This window comes from Carassius auratus, chromosome 2, assembly GCF_003368295.1.
Source record: "Carassius auratus strain Wakin chromosome 2, ASM336829v1, whole genome shotgun sequence".
NCBI classification, from domain to species: Eukaryota; Metazoa; Chordata; class Actinopteri; order Cypriniformes; family Cyprinidae; genus Carassius; species Carassius auratus.
The window spans coordinates 7,035,699-7,055,760 of record NC_039244.1 but is presented as its reverse complement, the minus strand read 5'-3'; the positions used below and the strand labels follow the sequence as shown (position 1 = coordinate 7,055,760).

The 20,062-nt window shown below is 34.3% G+C and overlaps 2 protein-coding genes across 2 annotated transcripts; both read right to left on the bottom strand.

Annotated features, from left to right (window-relative positions):
- Window positions 1-711: 711 nt before the first annotated feature.
- On the bottom strand, window positions 712-5,012 carry LOC113114536 (thioredoxin domain-containing protein 12-like). Its single transcript, XM_026281446.1, has 7 exons — window positions 4,858-5,012; window positions 4,280-4,340; window positions 3,296-3,348; window positions 2,890-2,963; window positions 2,716-2,785; window positions 2,551-2,634; window positions 712-1,586 (listed from the first exon to the last, which is right to left on the bottom strand). The coding sequence occupies exons 1-7, from the start codon at window positions 4,958-4,960 to the stop codon at window positions 1,507-1,509; spliced, it is 525 nt and encodes a 174-aa protein (XP_026137231.1). The 5' UTR covers window positions 4,961-5,012; the 3' UTR covers window positions 712-1,506.
- Window positions 5,013-11,459: 6,447 nt separating this feature from the next.
- LOC113114527 (schwannomin-interacting protein 1-like) lies at window positions 11,460-19,816 on the bottom strand. Its single transcript, XM_026281441.1, has 7 exons — window positions 19,704-19,816; window positions 18,046-18,164; window positions 13,785-13,902; window positions 13,448-13,648; window positions 13,180-13,303; window positions 12,751-12,844; window positions 11,460-12,639 (listed from the first exon to the last, which is right to left on the bottom strand). The coding sequence occupies exons 1-7, from the start codon at window positions 19,731-19,733 to the stop codon at window positions 12,549-12,551; spliced, it is 777 nt and encodes a 258-aa protein (XP_026137226.1). The 5' UTR covers window positions 19,734-19,816; the 3' UTR covers window positions 11,460-12,548.
- Between the last annotated feature and the right edge of the window lie 246 nt (window positions 19,817-20,062).

The window sequence follows — 20,062 nt, the reverse complement described above, 5'->3', positions numbered from 1 at the left end:
AAAATTAGGGCTTTGGTCATCTGTAATCTAAATAAATAATAATTGATCATCTTAAAAAATTTGGGGACTGTAAGTTATTTTAGGAAGAATCACACCTGAAGTGTGCACATCCAATAGGCCAAGAGCTCAATGTGGGTGCTCAGTTACAAGTTGGCAGACCACAGCTCCAAAATTAGAAAAATATGTGTGATGTTCTCACCACATGTGACGTTTTGAGCCCAATCGTCCGATGTAGAGCTTTTAGGCTCGAAACGTCATCTGTGGTGAGAGCAGAAATATTTTTCAACTGCGTTTCGAGCTGTGGTGTGCCAACTTTGATCTTCCTTCCTGCAAGGTCATTTACTTTTTTTTTTTTTTTGCAGAAGTCTAAAACTCATCAAGGCTGCATTTAAAATAGAAATATTGTGACAGTATACATGTCTTTACTGTCACTTATGGTAAATGTAATGCATCCTTGAAAAATAAATATTTAAAAAATAAAATAAAAAAACCTTTGAATGGTAGTTTAGGAATTATTTTATATGACACACATTCTAATTTGATGTTGTTTTTTGTGTGTGTGTGTGTGTGTTTACTGATGGGTTGTCAACTTAATTTAGTAAAAATCTCTATTGTGCTTAAATCCTGTTTTAACACAATGCATCAAATACCATAATATATTTAAGTATTGGTCACTCTACTCTGTAAGATGATACTGAAATAACTGTATTCCAATATTTTATATCAACTTTATTTGTAGTCTCATTTTACATATTGGTACAAAATACAATAGGGTGAAAACAGACAATTCCCTTTCCACCCCCCAGACTCCCCCCAAAAAACAAAAAAAGTAGTGGCAGCTCACATTATATTCCTTAAATTAAAGTTACTTACAATAGTAAAAATCTATTTAAAATTAAAGGCGACTCCATATATCGAGGACTAAGACATGGCAAGTTTAAGAGACCCTATTAGAATTTCTAATAACATAATAGAACCGGTACGTTCATGGGGGGTAGAGTTTAGGGATTATAAGGCTCTTCATGTAAGTGTCTGTGTAACTGGATCAGTTTACCACAGCTTGCAAGATATGGCTTGGAAGCACATGAGACATGTCTTACTGGCGTGTTTCTTAGTCAAAAAAACGTGGAGTGCCTTAAGAATGCAGTCAAGAGGGCTGAATGTTTTCAACATGAACAATCAATATGGACATGTCAGCTTTGAACTAATGAAATGCAAGATGAAGAAAAAAAAAATATATTGATTTTTAGCACCCATTATGTGACATGGACAATAAGTATGCTTTGGTTCTCAAAGTAAAAAGTCAATCTAAAGCAAGCTGCGATATCTTGAAATGTAATCTGTAAATGCATTATAAATTCCTTCATTTTTGAAGCTTGTCTTGTGCTATAGCAGATCAAATTAAATGACAGGAGTTGAGGTTTGTGATGGATGGATGGATCTAATGCGCCCAGCAATGTGATGCAGTGTACTGTCTGAGATCTTTCCATGCTGCTTTTGTCCTTCTTAGAGTTCATCCCCGATGTGAGTGGACCTGAAGGCATCACCAGTCAGCTTCTCTTGAGCTTCCTTCATGCTAGCCACAACTGCACACAAAAGAAACGTGGTCAAGTTAGATGTCAGTCGTTCTGTTCACATTGCACATTAAATCTCATTTGTTTTCCAAATTCATCTCTAGAATGGACTGTACACACAGTCAATCCTGTTTTGCATTGCCACTGGAAAGTTTGCTATTTGAAGCAAAGAGAGTGAAAACAAGTCATTTCAGACAAGAATCAAGTCAATTCACTGCACTGTTTATGATGCATTTATAAACTCGATTGTGATGACAATATTTTTGCAAAATGTGTTACGTCAGAACTTGTGTGTTCCTATTCCATAGAATGCAACAGTCAGATTCAAGAAGTAAAAATGCCATTTGTTTTCTCCATAGGGAAATTCATTTTTAACGATAACTTAGAAACTCTGAGGTTGTTAATCAAAGCTGCATGCTTTTATTGAAGTCTTCAGTTCACATTATTGACCTTGATTTAAATAATCGTGTTGAACAGTGGAATCCCTAGTGAAAAACTGCAATACCCACAGAGTCGAAGCAATCGAATCGTGCCAAACAAGCGCTGAGCTCCGCCCACTCCCATGAAGCATCACGAATCAAGTTGGTCTCCCGCACTCTCAGAAGTTAAATATTTGAATATATATGCATATTTTGCAATTAACTTAATATATTGTTTCTATATGTACACAATGAACCACTTTAAATAGACGGTTTTATATTTCTCCAAGGTTTTAAATTTGTTTGCAATGGTTCATGTGATTGTAGTTCTTTCTTTCACTAAAGCAGTAACTTCAGAGTCTTGGACCTTTTGTTTTTTGTCTGATTTTTAAATACTTTACTACAAAAAAATGTTTGTAATGTTGTGATTAACTTGTAGATGGTTGGTTTGACTTGATGAAAAAAAGAAAAAAAGTGGCCAGCAATAATTAATTAATAAAATATAGATTTATATATTTATGTGTCTTTTAAATGACATTTTTCTTAGAATATCTTACCTTGATCTGCATTGCTGTAGAAGTATTTGTAGGAGGGGTTCCCATTCTTGTTTGTGATCTCAGAGTGGACTTTACCAGTGGGATCTTACCAAAGAACAAAAAAAGGAAAAAAAAGTCAGTCCACCTTTAAACAAACGAGTGCATTTGTTTATGTTTATGACCTACCAAGAAAAAGTATTCTTGGAATGTAACCGCCATCTGGACTAAAGGCCTCATCTTTTGGCTCCTCTTCATCCTACAGCCACACGAAGAGGGACATGGAATGAGAATATTTTAATTTAAATCATCTACAATATGTATTTTGTAAAATTTATTAAGTAAATAAGAAGAGCTCCTCACCTCCAAGTTGACCATGACAAAGTTGTGAGCCAACTCAGAGATGTCCTTTGATTCAGCAAACTTGGGCTTTAGTGCTAAAGATATTTTTTTAAACATCATAAATCATCTGTACACTTCAAGGTAACAGAAGAATAAGCCTTTCATACATCATAAATTAGTACCGTTCAAAAGTTTTTTGATAAAAAATATAATATTGATCAAAAGTGACAGTGAAGATTTTTACATTTTGAAAAGAAAAAATTGACTTTTCAACTTTCTATTTATCGAATAAGCATGAAAAAAATCTATCATGGTTTCCACGAAAATATCTACTAGCAGTACCGCCTTTATCAAGACGAACTGAACACAAGTTCCGGATCTTCTGTCATTAATCTGTGCACTGTCCAGAAACTCAAGCAGCATCTACCTTTGCAGGCTCCACACCACGTCTTGTGAATGATGACCATCAGAGGGAGCCCACTGGACAGAACAAGATCAGAATTACATTTGGAAATCACTTGTAAAACATTCCATTCAGTAGAAAACGTTGCAGATGTCAAATTCATTCAAGGCAACTCAGTCCCTCACTCAAGGCTGTCTTTAGCTGACGTGGAGCCCCCCTCGGTCCGTTCACCGCAGGGCTCAGTGTGACCGCACCAGCTACACCCCCCTAAGGACGGCCCTGCCCTCACTGAACAATGGCTAATGTTATTCTATTCTGCTAAGATTTTTTTGGGGTTTTGTTACTCTATTGAGTATCACATTTGATACACCATTATCCTTTACATAATACTCTATATATAGTCACTGCATATCTTCCAATTATATGTCTTAGAAAGATGATATTCAAACGCTTAGTTTTATGATCAAAGCTCTGTATGTTTTATTGTGTGGGGGGGGGCAAAAAATATAATGCAATGCAATACAATGATGATGCAGAGATTTTTAGAACAAGAAACAAGAAAAAAAAAAGGATAATCAAATAAACTTCAGTCCAGTTAGTGTTAATTTTGAAATATTACAAACAAAATAAGTTACTGTAACTTTTATTTTATAAAAATCTGTAAAGACTCCACAGCCAAAAAACAACAACTACACCCACACACACACACACACGTTTAATATCATTCAAGTAACAGAAGGCATGTAGTAGATTGTATACAACTGTTTTTTTGTTTGTTTTTTTCAGCAAAGTTTTGATCGTGTTGATAATTTTAATTAATAGAGCATTTAAAGTTTGATACAAATATGATACAGAAGGCTTTACAGGGTTAAGTGCCTGGACTTGACCTGATTATATTTCTGAAAGTCTGGTATAGGCCTACCTTTTATAGAAATGAATTAACTACACATAAACTACAATGTTACAAAGTACAGAGGATATTGAAAACCTAGATTAAGCCAGATGTACCTTGCTTCAGCCTCCTTCTTCCCATCGTCAAGGCTCCTCCAGTGAATATGGTCACCAAATCCTTAAATCATACAAACATACATGTATATTACAGATAGTAAAATGATCCATCCGGTGAGGTGCAAGTGTACCTGTTGGAACAAGCCACGACTACAACCACTGAACAAAGAGATCTGCAACAACGCGCCTGTGATCAGAGATTAATCACGGTCTTTCGTCCAATACACAATGACAATGCAATGTCAGAGGCGGGTCAGTAAAAATACATAACTCATATGATAATTTTTTTATGATTAACGTTGCTAATCTTAATTGCAGCTGCAAAATCCCATATATTTAGGTTTATAATGAGCTCATCACTTAATAAAGCATATTCTTTCACCTATATGGGAATAGGTACAATGTCATATTAGCAGTGGACATTTAGCCTTACTGAGACAGTAACGTTACTGAGTTTTTGTTCGCTCAATCGGGTGTTACATTAGATCCGCGTTCCGGTCAGAAGCCGGTGGTCTAGCACAGCAAGTGTTTATAGGGATAATATTGCTCAAATGTCTAAATTTATACAAAATTTTTACCTCGTCCTTTGTCATCAGCTAACACCTCTCCGAAATGTGACGCAATAAAAACCAGAATAAAAGAAACCAGAGCAATGCTGAATAAAGACGACGGCATTTTCATTCCGATGGTCACTAGCCTTGAGCTCGAGCTGCCTGCCAGGATCCGGGTAGAAACCCGCGGGGTCTTAAATCCCGCCGATTTACAGTAGCGCGCTGATGGCGTCAGATGCGTCATTTTTTATTTTATTTTATTTTATTTTATTTTACGAAAACAAAATATGCATCAGTTTACAAAAAAAAAAAAAAAAAAAAAAAAAAAACATAAATCAAACCATTGATTCATTAATCAAAATCGTCAAATTTGTGAAAAATATTACAAGTCTTCTTTGCTACAGTGTTCTCCAAACTGGTGCGGTAGTCCTTTGTCTCCTGAAGAAAATTAATTAAATTTGTCTTGGATCCTGACCATTTCTTCTTATGTGTGTGAATTTTTCCCAAAATAATAATAAATAAGCTGTACAAGTAAAGTAAAATTATTATTTTTACTTCCACTGGAATAATACATACATATATAAAAAAATGTGTTAATTTGAATATGATCTTTGTTTTCCTTCTGATCAAATTTTCCATATCCACACAGAATATCCTTGTATCCAGAATATCCACAATTCAAACTTCAGACTCGACGCTTTGGATTTGCGTGGTCAATGAATGACATCGCGTCGGGAGTGGCAAAATAGCTACTAAAGTAAAAGCAAGGAATTTGGTATTTTCTAACATATCAGATGTGTGTGCTTTCTAAATTCTGTTGATGATTACATCACTTGTCTAACATAACACTTATTTTCAGTTTCAAATAACTAGAAATTGATTATTTTCTGCTCAGCGATCGTCTTTCACTTTCAATCGATTGGTATAAAAGGTAACAATGCAATACATTTCATATTATTAATATGAATAATATTGAAATGGTAGGGGGGAATCCTGCCCATACCCAGCTAGGAAAGAAATTAATAAAAAAAAAAATCATAAAATCACTGATATGCATTTAATAAAGTGGTATTCAGGAACTGTGAATAAATTACTATACAAATTACTGAATAATAATAATAATAATAATAATAATAACAATAATAATACTATGGCTATAACATCCTTAACAAAGAAAAATAGAGATTACCTTAGATAAAGTTTTATTAATGTATATACATTGCCAAAGAAAATTCAGCAAGGATGTGTTAAACTGATTAAATAAATATTTATATTTTTTAATTTTTTAAACAAATTTTAAATAAATTCAAAAACTACTGAAAAAATGTATCACAGTTTAATATATATATATATATATATATATATATATATATATATATATATATATATATATATATATATATATATATATATATATATATATATTAACTATTATACAACTATTTCTTAAAATGTATAATAAATCATCATCTGGAAGGGTCATGTGACACTTAAAACTAAAGTAATGATGCTCAAAATTCAGCTTTGCATCACATTAATTGATTATATTTAAAGTAAAATAAAATAGAAAACCATTATTTAAAATTGTAATCATGTTTCACATTATCATAAATATATATATATATATATATATATATATATATATATATATATATATATATATATATATATATATATATATATATATATATATATATATATATATTGAATTTAAGAATTTTTTATCAAATTAATGCATGGTTGATAATCATAAAACAAATAAAAAATAGAAAATAAAATAGAAATGTGTCTAAATTTTGACTGGCACTGTATAAGAAAAAAATATTCATTTACAAAGCAATGTATAAAAAGGTTAGGAATGATATTTGTTTCAGGTGATTTTTATTTGGAGGTGGGGGCCCCTAACATGAATTTTGCCTGGTGCCTTTACATGTTTAGAACAGGCCCCGTGTGAAATACAAAGGGGAAAGAAAAAATATATATATTTAGAAGGAAACAAATACAGCAGACTGAAAAGAGCTATTTGTTTATATTTTTGTGACCATGTCACATTAAAATACCAAGCATTACTGACATCTGAATATGGAACATGAAGGAAAACGTGCAGCTTATTCTGTTAAATCGACGGATACAGACGATTTGTAATGCAACCTTATTATTTGAAATGATTTGTTTTGGTCTTTTTGAGTGGAATTTCCCCGAACCTCAAGTGCCTACCTTAATTTCAAACTTGTTTGTTCGTAGTATGAACTTGTTCCAGATTGATGTGGAACACATCAGTGCCAGAAACACTCAGACTGTTAGTTTGTGTAACTCCTCAAACAAATTCAGAAACACAGTTGAGACATGTGTTTGTGTTCATATTAATTTTCTCACTAAATTCCCCGTTTTATATATTTTTTAGCACCTTGACCACTTTTTTCCTCACTTTCCTTGGCTGAAATGAAATAAGAATATTCTAAGATTTGTCTAAGAAAATGTTTCTTGAAATTACAATGTAGTAATCCAGTGGCTGGAAACTTCCTCTTATGTGATGACATCAGGTGTTTGTGGTCATTAAGCATTGGCTTGTATGAAACCAAAAGAAAAATAGAAATTCTCAATATTTGGTCGCACTGATGATGAAACTGCAAAATGCCAGTTATTTTTACCAGTTCAGAAAGGTAAAGGGAAGTAGAGAGGAATTAATATATGTTAGTTGTATTAAGAATGGAAATTAGTACACCTGTTAAGAAATTACCAGACTATAATATACAATGCTTTGGTAATATAATCATATCTTTAAATGAGGCTATCTTAGAAAGAAAATGTATCCTGAATAATCACTTTCCTTATTGGTCGTCTGCATTATTAAGGTAATCATTTCTATGCACAAAACTGTTTCAGTTTAGGAATATGACTATGTTGAAGTCATTTCCTCTTGTGACTTACTCCCATTTTATCACAAGTATATACGACCAAATTATATATATTGTATTATTAACCAATTATATTTTATGTATAAGACAAAGCATGACTAGTAAAACAAGGTTTTGCTGAAGTGCATTGCCAACTTTAATAAAACAACAAGAAACAAATCAGAAGTTTGCAAAAATAAAATAGCATACATTATTGCATAAATAAATAATGTTTAAATACAATAAATAACTTACTAATAAATAATCATTGCTTTTTGGAACAGAAAACCTACAGGTGCTTGGGCTGTAGCAACTTAGTTTGCTATTTTGACAAAATGTAGTTGAAAACACGGTTTATTGTTATTGTTCGAAGGTTGAAACCCTTTAGGACTTTGCACAGCTGCAGTCGTTCTTGAAAAGATTTTTGATGATCTATAGACACCTGAAAAATACATAATCATACTTAAACATGATAGGATCACAGAGGCCAGAAGAAAGAACTCAAAACATTACATGCCTATTATCAATAAATATAATCTGTTGTACCTTGGCCGGAGAGATGTCCATCACTGAGACAGAGAAGCAGTTCTATTACAATGTACAAAAAATAAAAGAGAGAGAGAGAGAGAGATAGACAGAGAGTGAAAAAGAGCCTTGCACTTAAGAGGAATTAGAGAAAGCTGTTTGTGTTTGGTTGACTGGCTTATTTTACCTGCAGGAGGTCATCAATGCTCCTAACTACACTTCTGGTGAGCTCTGGGTTCGAGTAAGCACTAAATGTCTCCCGATAGTAGTGAAGATCTTCCAGAATACTATGTAGGCATTCATTCTACAAAGATATATGGCAATATAAATGACAAAAGACAATAATAAACCGAAGAATAAACTGAAGAATTGGGAATATGGATTGTACGTTTACCTCATCAATATTCAGAACAGCACTGGGAGCGCAGTCAGAGTTCTGCTGGGTGGAAAACATAGAGAAACATGTTTTGATTACGCTGAAATTCAGCATTCAAGAATTTGCTATGATGAAGAAAGGAATGTAATAAATAATGATTTTTGAAATACAATGGCATGTTATATTTATGAGCAAACTTATACTGAGGTTTAGTTATAAATTAAACCGAGGCAACTCTGTTTTCAATGCCTTCCACTGACAATAATTAAGCAAGATAATTTTAAATAAACCCAATGTTTTTTTGTTAGTTTTTTTTAATTCACAAACAAGAGTCTATTATAGTTTCAAGAAGCTGTATTTTAAGACATATTTAATAGTTATTTTAAACGACAACAATATACTTTATTATTGTTATTAATTATTTTCGTTTATCAGTAGTAACAGTAGTAGTAATAGTAGTAAAAATAATATAGTTTTTTTTATGACTATTCAATATTTGTAATTTTTTATACTTATTCATCACATCTCAGGACCATTTAGTGAATGCAAGAATATATCCTTAAAATGAATAAAGAATTATGAATATGCATATATAAAAATAAATATAAAATCTACTTAAAATTCTGTTATACAAAGGGTTATATGTAAATTGTACCTAAACTCTTGATGCTTATTTAAAAAAAGAAAAGAAAAAAGTGGACTTGTCGTTCTTGCCCTGGCCACTTATGCGCTATGTCTCGTAAACTCCATTAGGAGAGCATCATCATATCATTTTTAGCGTGACTCTCTTCTCTTACCTGTGGTGTGCAAGCAGACACCGTTTGCCTCCTGAGATGCACCTCTGGGTTTTGCTGTGAGCAGTCAAAACCGCTGAACAAGTGGTTCTGTAAGAGGATAATATACACTTAAGACCGTGTGTGTGTGTGTGTGTGTTATGTATATGTGTTGCTTTACTGAATGACACTCACCACCTCGAGCACCGCTGACACGTTCCCGAGCAGTGAGCGCGCAAGTTCGTTGCACGTTCCCGTGAGGCGCAATGGTGATTCACGTGCTCCGACCGGACCGCCGATACTCCATCTCCACAGCAGAGCAAAGCACACAATGCTGACGAGCAAATCTGTAGCATCACATTTTGCAATACATTATGTTAATATGATGCATCTTTATTATATTATAAATAAAATGAATTGAAATGAACAGGATAGAGCACCGAAATAGTTTGTAGATTAAAAAGGTGAAAAGCTAAATAAAAATACTCACAATTGCAAACGCTGGACCGCATTGTTGCGTTCAACTGTTGCACATTCTAATGCTAAGGATCAGGATTTGTCCTTTTATAGATCATCTGGAGATAAGGGAGTTTCCTTTTCAAAACGCGTTGCTATTAACCAAAATGAAAATAACCATGTGTTTTTGTAATTTCCGTGGTATTACAGATGTTGAGTTCTGTAGTTTAGGACACACTGCTTGCTTGGGAATTAACGCACGTTTCGATTTACTACTGTACTACGGAGTAGGCTACTACAGTATGTGTGTGTGTGTGCGTGTGTGTGTGTGTGTGTGTGTGTGCAGGATAAGAATCAAGAACCTTCTTATTTAGTAAAACCCCTTTTATCACTATCAATTTCATGCATTTTTTTTTAATTAGTTGTGTTCTCGTTTACAGTCATACAAACATTTCACAGAAGCACGTTAAAGAAGGTTTAAAAGAAAACTGGGCGTTGAAGATATCTCGTGATGTAAGAACCTGAAGGAATTTTGCTGAATGTTATGATAGTAAAACATTTTAAACGTAAAAAATATTCCAAGTTAAAATCAGTCTGAAAGCATTTCCCTTAGGCTATCTGCTATTTCCCCCCTGAATAAAAAGACACTTAAAATGGAAGTTAGTCAATCTGTAAATCTTCAAATAGCCTGCTCTCTCTCTCTCTCTCTCTCTCTCTCTCTCTCTCTCTCTCTCTCTCTCTATATATATATATATATATATTTTTTTTTTTTGCTGTGATTTTTAATATGTTAAATCATAAGATGACTGTGAGAACAATGATTCAAACAGATTTTCTAAAAATAAACAATATTAATTTTTATTCATCTAAAACTTTACCCCATTTACTAAGTGCTTTACTGTAATCCTGATTTTGGTTTCTTCTTCTTCTTAAGAAAACAAAGAACAAGTTATAATTTTTAACGTAATTTTTAATCAACATATTGATGTGTTTTTAAATAATGTCACATTTCCTCTGAATTTGACCATATTTAAGCATGAAACAACAAACTTTCACTGTGTCATGTTTTACATTTATAGAAATTAATATTATATATTATTATAAATACTGGGAATATTAAAATAGAAATTTTGCATTTATAGAAAGTGACTTTTTTTATTAATTACTTTCATTTTTATGTATTATGTATTTATCCATTCTTTCTCTTTTTATGACATTTAATATACATTCACATATTATTGGGTTTGCAGTCTTTAAAGAGTTCAACAAGAGTGGAAAACCCACTAAAAACAACTAAACTGTTTTATTTTCCTTATTATTTGTGATCATCTGCTGGAGCTGACACATCATATCTCCTAAAAATGATGTAATATTGTGGTGCTGGACTCTTGGCCTGCGTAACAGTGAGAGAGCGGGAGCGCAGTGGAGTGTTTTGAGTAATCTGGCCAGACTGGCCACAAAAAGGAAGTGAATGTAACTCTACTCGACTCTCAGTTCAGATTCTATATGCTGACATTTCATGACAAAGTGTTATTTCCACAAAGTCACTGTGGAAAACTTAGATACAAAAATCAGATAAGTGAATTAAAAAAAAACGATGGGTACTTTTTTCACACTGTTATTTTTATTTATTGCATTTTTCATTTGTACAGGTTTCGTTTGTGGGACTGACCTAATACAGACCACAATGACACTTGTTTGGCGCTTCATCTTGTGACTCTGCAGAACAGTTGGAACTTAAGAAGAAAACCGTTACATGTCATACTGGCACATATTAGGTCATTTATTTGTTCCTAATTTCCATTCACAGTTCTGTGCACAAATACATACAGCAATTCAACCATGCTGTCATCCACAGCTGTGAAACAGCAAATGCAACATTTGGATGAAAATGTAAATAAAATCGACATTATTAAAAGACTAACGTTAATAGTTCATTGTGAACACAAGAATCAAATACCACCACACCAGGCAGTGTCAAACAAATATAACATTAACATCACCCTAATATTCCCTTTTGGTTATGTTTAAGTTAGGAGAGCTCCATGCACAGCACATCAGCCAGTGCAAACACTGCGTCAGAGTAAACTAGAGTAAACGTATTCATCCCTAAAGAGAGATATTGCAGAAGGTTGATAAGCGAATCCAGTAATAATCTGCACAGAGAAGCAGTTTACTAGCTGAGATGCCTGGATGCATTTCCTTCATCTGAGGAAAACCACATATTTCAAAAATGAAAGTCACTGGGGTCTAATGTTGATTTGCATCCCCATCGACTTTCATCGCATGGACAAAACGTTTCCGAAACATTCATTGAAAATCTTCAAAAAGGGTTTGAATTACATGACTTTTGGGGTGAACCAGCCTTCTACTAGAGTTGTTTCCTATTATGGTCTGTTCAGTATGATGAAACCAGCAGATATTTCGCACGGGAGAAGATCCAGCCTGTCAGTGATTGATGATTCTTTCTTTATTTATACATAATAAAGGATCAACAGGATTTTCTCAGAGGGGAGTGTGTAACCCTCAGCTAAGGTGCGGGCATGCATGAACACGTACAGCATGTATAATTAACATACATCCACACAAAGCTTGGAACATAGGCAAAAACACACATCTATAAAAAGGATCTATCGTGAGTACACTGCTTCATTGTATAGTGAAACAAGTGGTTGGACCCTGCTGTTTGACTCAAAATGGAGAACCACAGCGACCATGGCAAGATGCTTTTGCTTTGGCTAGGGACTTCTCCATCATGTGCCTCTGCTGGCTATGTGCATGCCTGTTCAAAAACATAAACAAAAACAATGTTTTTTTTTTTTTTTGCATGTACTCATCCCAGCCTCTGTGTAAGCCCTATTTTAAGCAGCATTTAAAAGGGTCACGGCCTGACCTGGTTAGATCCTCCACATCTACCAGCATGGCATCCTGTTCCATGTGTAGTTCATCTCTCATGAGCAACAGCTGAACCAGTTCCTCATTCAGACCTGCACCGCAATTACAAGTCAAATCAACCTCGTCACTGCCATTACTAGAAAAAAAGAGTTTTGTCTTTCTGGTTGTTGCATAATATAACTTCATAGAAAAAGAAGTAAATATAAGAACATGACTAAACATTACAAGAGCATGTGTAAAACATATACAGTAATACTGTAATACTATATATATAAGATGTAATGTTGCTCTTGTTATCTTTGCATTATTTCTGTTAACGGTTGTTTTTTTTAAGTACACCCAGACAAAAAAAAAAAAAAAAAACTCAGAAAATAATGAAATAGCAAACTGGTTGCTTAGTTGGAATATTTCTGTCTGCTGCTTTTACCTTGTATCTGAGAGTGTAGGTCATTGGTGATGACCTGTAACTGTCCAAGACTCATGTCCCTCAGGTCCACAGGCCTCAGATTCCTCTTCATTAGGCTCTCACTGATGTGTGGCAGATGTGGTAACTGTAACATAAAAAGTTAAGTGATGCTGAATGTATTGATTTAGTTTTTCTTATTAGCAAGTGCTCTGAGATGAAGTGAAGGCTCTTACAGCCTGCAGGCGGATAAAACAATACAACGCTATTTTTGGACTGTTGTCTGACTGACCAGGTCTGCCACGGGGGACCTGCGGTGTAGCTGAATCTGTCTCTCCACCTCCACCTGCATGCGGGCCATGGGACGGGCCAACGCCAGAGCCACACGGGCCTCCTCCTGCAGCCGCCGCTGTAGCCGCCAGAATTCTGAATCCTCTGAGTCCAGGTCTTCTTCTCCTGTATCCCGGTCAGAGAGTGAGGAACTCTGTTTACTCTATAGTGAGACAGGGCAAAAATATTAAATAAAAAATACACACACACACACACAAAACAGTAAATCACATTATCATCACGGTTCCAAAATGTATAAGCACTTTGTTTTATATACGTTAAAAATCTAGGGTTTATACCATAGGTGACAATGGGGTGTCCAAGCTGGTCTCTGTTCTGCTGTCCTCTGCATCACTGTCCCTGTCACTGCTGCTGTCATTCACAAAGCACATCTGTAGATTCACCCCATTCTGAAGCCTAGAGTGAGAGTGCAGTGAGAATTTTTATTTTGTATTTTTCAAAATTAAAAGTTTGTTTCACTGTATTCATTGTACATGCAAGATTTGGTAACACTTTATAATAACTTTCATTTATAAATCATTAACACACATTATATAATGCTTAACAAATCTTTAGTTAATATATATTCTCATACCTAGAAATATGAAATAATGTTCTTGTTAATGTTTACTAATGAACTTACTATTACCCAATGATTAGCATTTGAGTTTACAAATGTCAGTACATTTTCAGTTCATATGATCTTCATTTGTGGGTCTTTGTTTTTTGTGTAGACCTCTATTTACACATCTTAACAAATTATCTATTCATGTTTTATTTATGTTTTTGCAGTACCCAAACTAAAGTGGAAACTATTCAGTATTTACAAATGTTTAATAATCATTAATACCTTTATGAGCAGTCAACTCGATGGTAAAAAGTGTCATGAAAGACCGGCATTTACTCTATTCACACATCTTTACTAATCATTTATTTATCATTTGATCATGTTTTTGCAAAGATTGATCTAAAGTTGAAACTATCCATCATTTGTTAACGCATATATACAATTACTAATCATTTAGGATCTTTATGGGCATTGGACTTTTAGCTAATGTAACAAGGTTTTTGTAAAGAGTGGCTGGATAAGTTTAGCTAAATTCTTGCTAATAACCTTACAGATTGTAATGTTGATGCTATATATATATATATATATATATATATATATATATATATATATACCGAGAGAAATAGTAATAAAATACAAATAATTTACATATAGTAACTGATGTGCCATTGGCTGTTGGTCTTTTATTTAGCCACTTTTCATTGTATATTAATAATTTTGTATAGTATGACTTTGTTGTTGCACAAATAAAAATAAATGTTCAAAAAGAAAGGTTTAGCAGAAAAAAAATGCAATGTGAGAGACATAAAAAAATAATTTTGCAAATGTTATTAACATAACTAATGCACAACAATGCAGGTTACTGCTATTTTACACAATCACACTGTCAGTTTCAATACGGTGTAGTTTGCTAAATGGATATTGTAGATATTTGCAATGGGGTGGAATACACAACAAGGCTCTTAAATTATAATCTTTAGAATGCATTTTGATTAATAATCAGTGTTATTTGAGAAAAAAATAATTAACTTCTTTGTGCAATAAACCGTTAAGTATAACTCTGAAATAATAACTTCAGATAGAATTTACTGAAATGAAAAAGAAAGAGTGAAAAAGTCTATTTTTAGTGTCTGTGAACCGCAGTGATGCACACTTCCCACAGAAAGCTTTGCTTGAACTTTTCTTCATTTGCAATAGAATTTTGTGGTTAAAGGTATTCAAAGGAAACATTGGCTATAGGCTTCAATAGAACTCTTCAGTGGCAGAGTTTACTCCTGTAGACTGGTAGAGACTGGTTCTGTGGTATCTCTTCTAAAGTTAATTCTGTGAAATATACACCGTTGAGTGTAGTGCAGGAAAATACTGTATGCTCTTTTTAATCAGCAACTCTCACACTAAAAACCATAGCCAGTCCATGGATTTGTGATGCAATAAAATTTCATAATATGAAGTAAGTGGTCAATGATAAGAGGCTTCTGTTTTTATTAAGAGAAAGCACTAAAAATAATAATTTTACTCTACAGTACATACAGTAATTTCAATGTTTAGTACAGATAAAAAAAAAAAAAAAATTAGCACTATACCAGGCATATTTATTTGTCATGTATTTGCTTTTCATTCCCTTAGTCAACATATCAGACTCTCTGTTTAAATGTCATATTCTCCCATTTACGGTGTTCTTTACATTCAGTTCAATAGTAGAACAATAGAGTCTCTGGAATAGGTTTGGATAAGTGATATTCGAGTGAGCAGTCTATAGTGGTGGTGACTTCTTCCACTTGTTGTGCTGGTAACAATGCAGTGGGGAAAGAAGCAGGAATTAGTTTCAACAGCCTTGAACATGAAGTGCTGGAGGATGCTGATCTCCCGGAGCACCAAAGGGTACTAACATCTGGAACACACAGATGTGGCCCTGGAGTAGGTGCAGAAGGTCCTTGTCTGGAATTGCAAACAAAATACCTTGAAGTGAAGGTTTGCTCGTCAGAGCTTAACCTTGTTGCAAATGTCTGTGTGTCTTCTGCTTCTCAGGGCTAGAGTCTAAACTTCATCAATCTGCTTTGTCTCTCTGAAGAGACAAGACTCTGAAGTCATGGAATAAGTCTCTGAAGGTGGAAGTCATGGCCTAGTGGTTAGAGAGTTTGACTCCTAACCCTAGGGTTGTGGGTTCAAGTCTTGGGCCGGCAATAACACGACTGAGGTGTCCTTGAGCAAGGCACTGCTCCCTGGGTGCTGCAGCATAAATGGCTGCCCACTGCTCCGGGTGTGTGTTCATGGTGTGTGCTGTGTGTGTGCACTTTGGATGGGTTAAATGCAGAGCATGAATTCTGAGTATGGGTAACCATTCTTGGCTGTATGTCATGTCACTCACTAAAGTCTGAACACAGAGTAACTCTTTCCTCACAGGTTGAAGGCTCAGAACATGGTTCTATCTGTTGCTTCCTCAAAAGCTGGAGACTCAGGACTTGGTATCCATTATTTCCTTTTCCCTCATGAGCCAGAGGCTCAGAATTAAGGAATTTGTATGGCAGTCACAAACCAGAACCTTAGGGATCAGTCTCTGGGTGGATGAAGGGCAGAAACTGCATTTTAACCAGTGAGAGGCCCTGTCCTTCCTGACCTTGGTACCAGAGATCTTCTTCTTGCCCTCTGAGAGGTGTCTGGCTGTTCTCCTAGCATCTCTATCTCATGGCTTAGGATAGCTTTCTTATGTTAGTCCACCAATATAGTTATGTTAGTTTTCTAGGCCTACCCCAGTTTGAAAAACCTAAAGTTTAAAGTTTAGTGCCATCTGAAATTTTCATCTAAAATTAGGAATTTTATCAAGCTCCAAGTCATTTCTTTTCCAGGCTATTAAAGTGAAATAACTGAACATAAATATAGGAGCCTGATAAAAATCCTAATTTTAGATGAAAATTTCAAATGCTTTTGCATCTGAACTCTTCATATATATATATATATATATATATATATAAATGTATATATGGCACTTATAAGTGATAACTATCGACACTGATCTCTTAAGGAGTATATTTATGCAGAAAGATTTTTTTTGCAGATTAACTGCTGACGTTTTCACTCTCCACAACATCTTTGCCTCAGCAATATCTAAATTCCCTCCCTATGTTATTTTTGAGAAAATGTGTCAAGTCAACAGACTCTCTTTCTCCAAATATTAAACAATAAGCACAACAGACTAAAATAGCCACAAAGCAAGATTTTTTTTCTTCTGTCAAACATTTGTTTGATCAAACCATTAAAACAAAGTACACTTAGATGTCGAGTGAGAAATGGGGTTGACTGCTCAAGTTATACATTTGGTATGCAATGATACAGTGAGACGATTACAAGCCCAGCCCACAAAGACTGAAGTGCCTCATGATGAAACACACTGGACAAATGGTGCTTCATCATCTGGTGGCTAATGGGACAACACCAAAAATATTATCTGCTCAACCTTATAACATTTTTCACTTTTTTTATTCTTTTTACCAGTAGCTACATTATTTGTCAAAAGTTTGGAATAATTGTGATTTTTTTTATGTTGTTGATAGAAGACTGCATTTATTTCATAACAAATACTGTAAAAACTGTTGTGAAATGTTGTCAAATATTATTACAATTTAGCCTGTTGTTTTTTTTTCATGTTAATATATTTTAAATGTAAGTTATTCCTGTGATTGCAAAGCTGGAGTAACGATGCTGAAAATTCAGCTTTGCATCACAGGGATAGATTACATAAAAAGAAAGGTGTCATTTTAATTTGTAATAATATTTCACAATATTACAGCATTTACTGTATTTTTAACCAAATAAATGCTGATTTGGTGAGCATAAGAGACTATTTCCAAAAAAAAAAAAAAAAAACACTCACTTACACTAAAGCTCTGACCAGAAGTGCATACAGTGTCATCCCCCCTTTTCCCCCCTCCCCCCCAATAGTCACAATTACATAAAACACAACCCCAATCCACTGAACACAAGTGCACACTGACCGTGAGGACAGGCAGGTTTTGCTGCTCTTGCTGCAGCCAGTAAAGGTAACCGGTCCGTCGTCATAGAAACTGCCAAGGGCCAGCTTTTGCCTAATGGACTCCCTCTCATTCCTCTGGGCCTGACAAAAACACAGTCGACTTCAATAAATGAAGAGAATGCTCACAGACACAGTCTGCAGAAATATTTGATGTGGCATTTAAAAATAGATGTCATCCACTTTCATACAGCTACGTACAGCGGCTACTGAACGCTCATGACAGCGTTTAAATAACGTGCTATAAGGGCATGAAGGTATCGGTGTGGAAAGAAGAGAGAAGCTATTGCTCGGAGTCTGGTTGGGAATGTATGATATAAATTCAGATTTTGTGCTTCTGTCAAAATCACTGCTGCCTCAATAAACTGCAAATTACAGAGATGAAGTGAAAAAAAAGGAGAAAAACCAGAACACATGGGAAGAGCACATGCAGGCGCTCGACAAACACAAACACCAGCTAACAAAAAACATGATCTAAGAGTTTTTCTAACATTCCCATTACGTTATGAAAATAATATTTCTAAATGTTTTTAGTGTTCAAAACGTGTTTTTTTTTTCTTAATTAAAAAAAATGTGCAAACACTCCTGTTATTATTTTGCAAACATTATGGGAATGTTACTTTTGATATGTCCCCTGAACATTTTGAAACCATTTAAAAAAAAAAAAAACGTTACAAAAAACATCCAACTAAAACACCTCTGAAAAACAGTTCCGTAAACGATACATAATGTTTTTGTGTTAATGTTTTAAAAATATTATAAAAAAAAAAAAAAACAGATAACTTTGTACAAACACTATATTAATGTTACTAGCAGGACATTTGTAAATTTAAGAGATCCTTGCTGGAATATAAGCTAAAGTTCTGAGAACATTCTCTGTTAGAGGGGAAATACATAACTGTGCAACCATTCCTGATGTGATGTTATATATTGGCAAGAATCAAATATTCTCTCAGATCTTCATACTACACTCAATTTATTGCCATGGCAACACAGCTGCCTTCTGGTGCTCAGAATGACTAACATTTAAAATAAAAAATAAAAACAGTATAATAATAAGGCTTATTACGGTGAAAGTCAATAACTTTCCCTTCCTATATCAATAGACACACTTATTTTTCTCTACGCTCCTGCCCATGTTCCATTTTCAGGCTGATTGCAGGCCAGTTCCACTGATATTAACATTTCGATAAAAGGATACAGATGGCACCCATAACACCAGTGTCATCAATAACTCAGCTCGTGATGTAATATTAACAATCTGCAAACCAGGTTTCCTGTACATTCTGAAAAATGTTAACAGCTTTGATTGCTTTCATTAGTGGATGTTGCCACTAGACTAGCAGTTAATGCTAAGCAAATGCAGCCATCCAAAAAAATGAAAAACATGACCTTGTGTGGAATGGGTGAAATCAATTCTATTTCAAGCAGCACATTTTCTTCAAGAGTAAATCTACAGGCTTTTTAACATCCTTCACTCAGAAGGAAATTCTTATAGCACCATAAATATGTTTATAAATAAATAAAAATAAAAAAGCAAATGTAGATATACAGACACATTCCTATAAGACACACCGATGTCACGGTGCTTAAGACAATACAAGATATATTGACCTGTCTTACCTGGTAAACACATTTTTCCTGGTGCACCATCTTTCAGCTCATTGTATTGCAGCAGCCAAGCCCTACCTTCTACTGCAGTGTGTGAGCTACACCCTTGAGACCAGCATCACACACACGAAAGGAAGGGGGAGGAGGAAAAGAGCGCAAGCAAAGGAGGAGCACAAGCATCTCGCAAAGAAACACAGCCACTCAAAATAAAATTAGGCAGTAAACTAGATGTGTTTTGGCATTAATTTCACACTAGATGTTCGAAACTCACATAATATTTCACATACAATTTCACCAGATACATAAATGGCCTATATTAAATTATTAAATATAAAAAAAGACGAAGGATGTTTGATGATTTTTTGAATGTT

What these genes read in the sequence shown, in the direction of transcription:
- LOC113114536 (XM_026281446.1), bottom strand. Translation starts at nt 4,960, where the DNA reads ATGAAAATGCCGTCGTCTTTATTCAGCATTGCTCTGGTTTCTTTTATT. An exon ending in GTGGTGTGGAGCCTGCAAAG is followed by an intron (nt 2,964 to 3,295) that starts GTAGATGCTGCT and finishes AAATATCTTTAG; the next exon opens with CACTAAAGCCCAAGTTTGCT. An exon ending in TCCAAGAATACTTTTTCTTG is followed by an intron (nt 2,635 to 2,715) that starts GTAGGTCATAAA and finishes TTCTTTGGTAAG; the next exon opens with ATCCCACTGGTAAAGTCCAC.
- LOC113114527 (XM_026281441.1), bottom strand. Translation starts at nt 19,733, where the DNA reads ATGGTGCACCAGGAAAAATGTGTTTACCAG. An exon ending in ACACCCCATTGTCACCTATG is followed by an intron (nt 13,649 to 13,784) that starts GTATAAACCCTA and finishes GTCTCACTATAG; the next exon opens with AGTAAACAGAGTTCCTCACT. An exon ending in CCTACACTCTCAGATACAAG is followed by an intron (nt 12,845 to 13,179) that starts GTAAAAGCAGCA and finishes ATTGCGGTGCAG; the next exon opens with GTCTGAATGAGGAACTGGTT.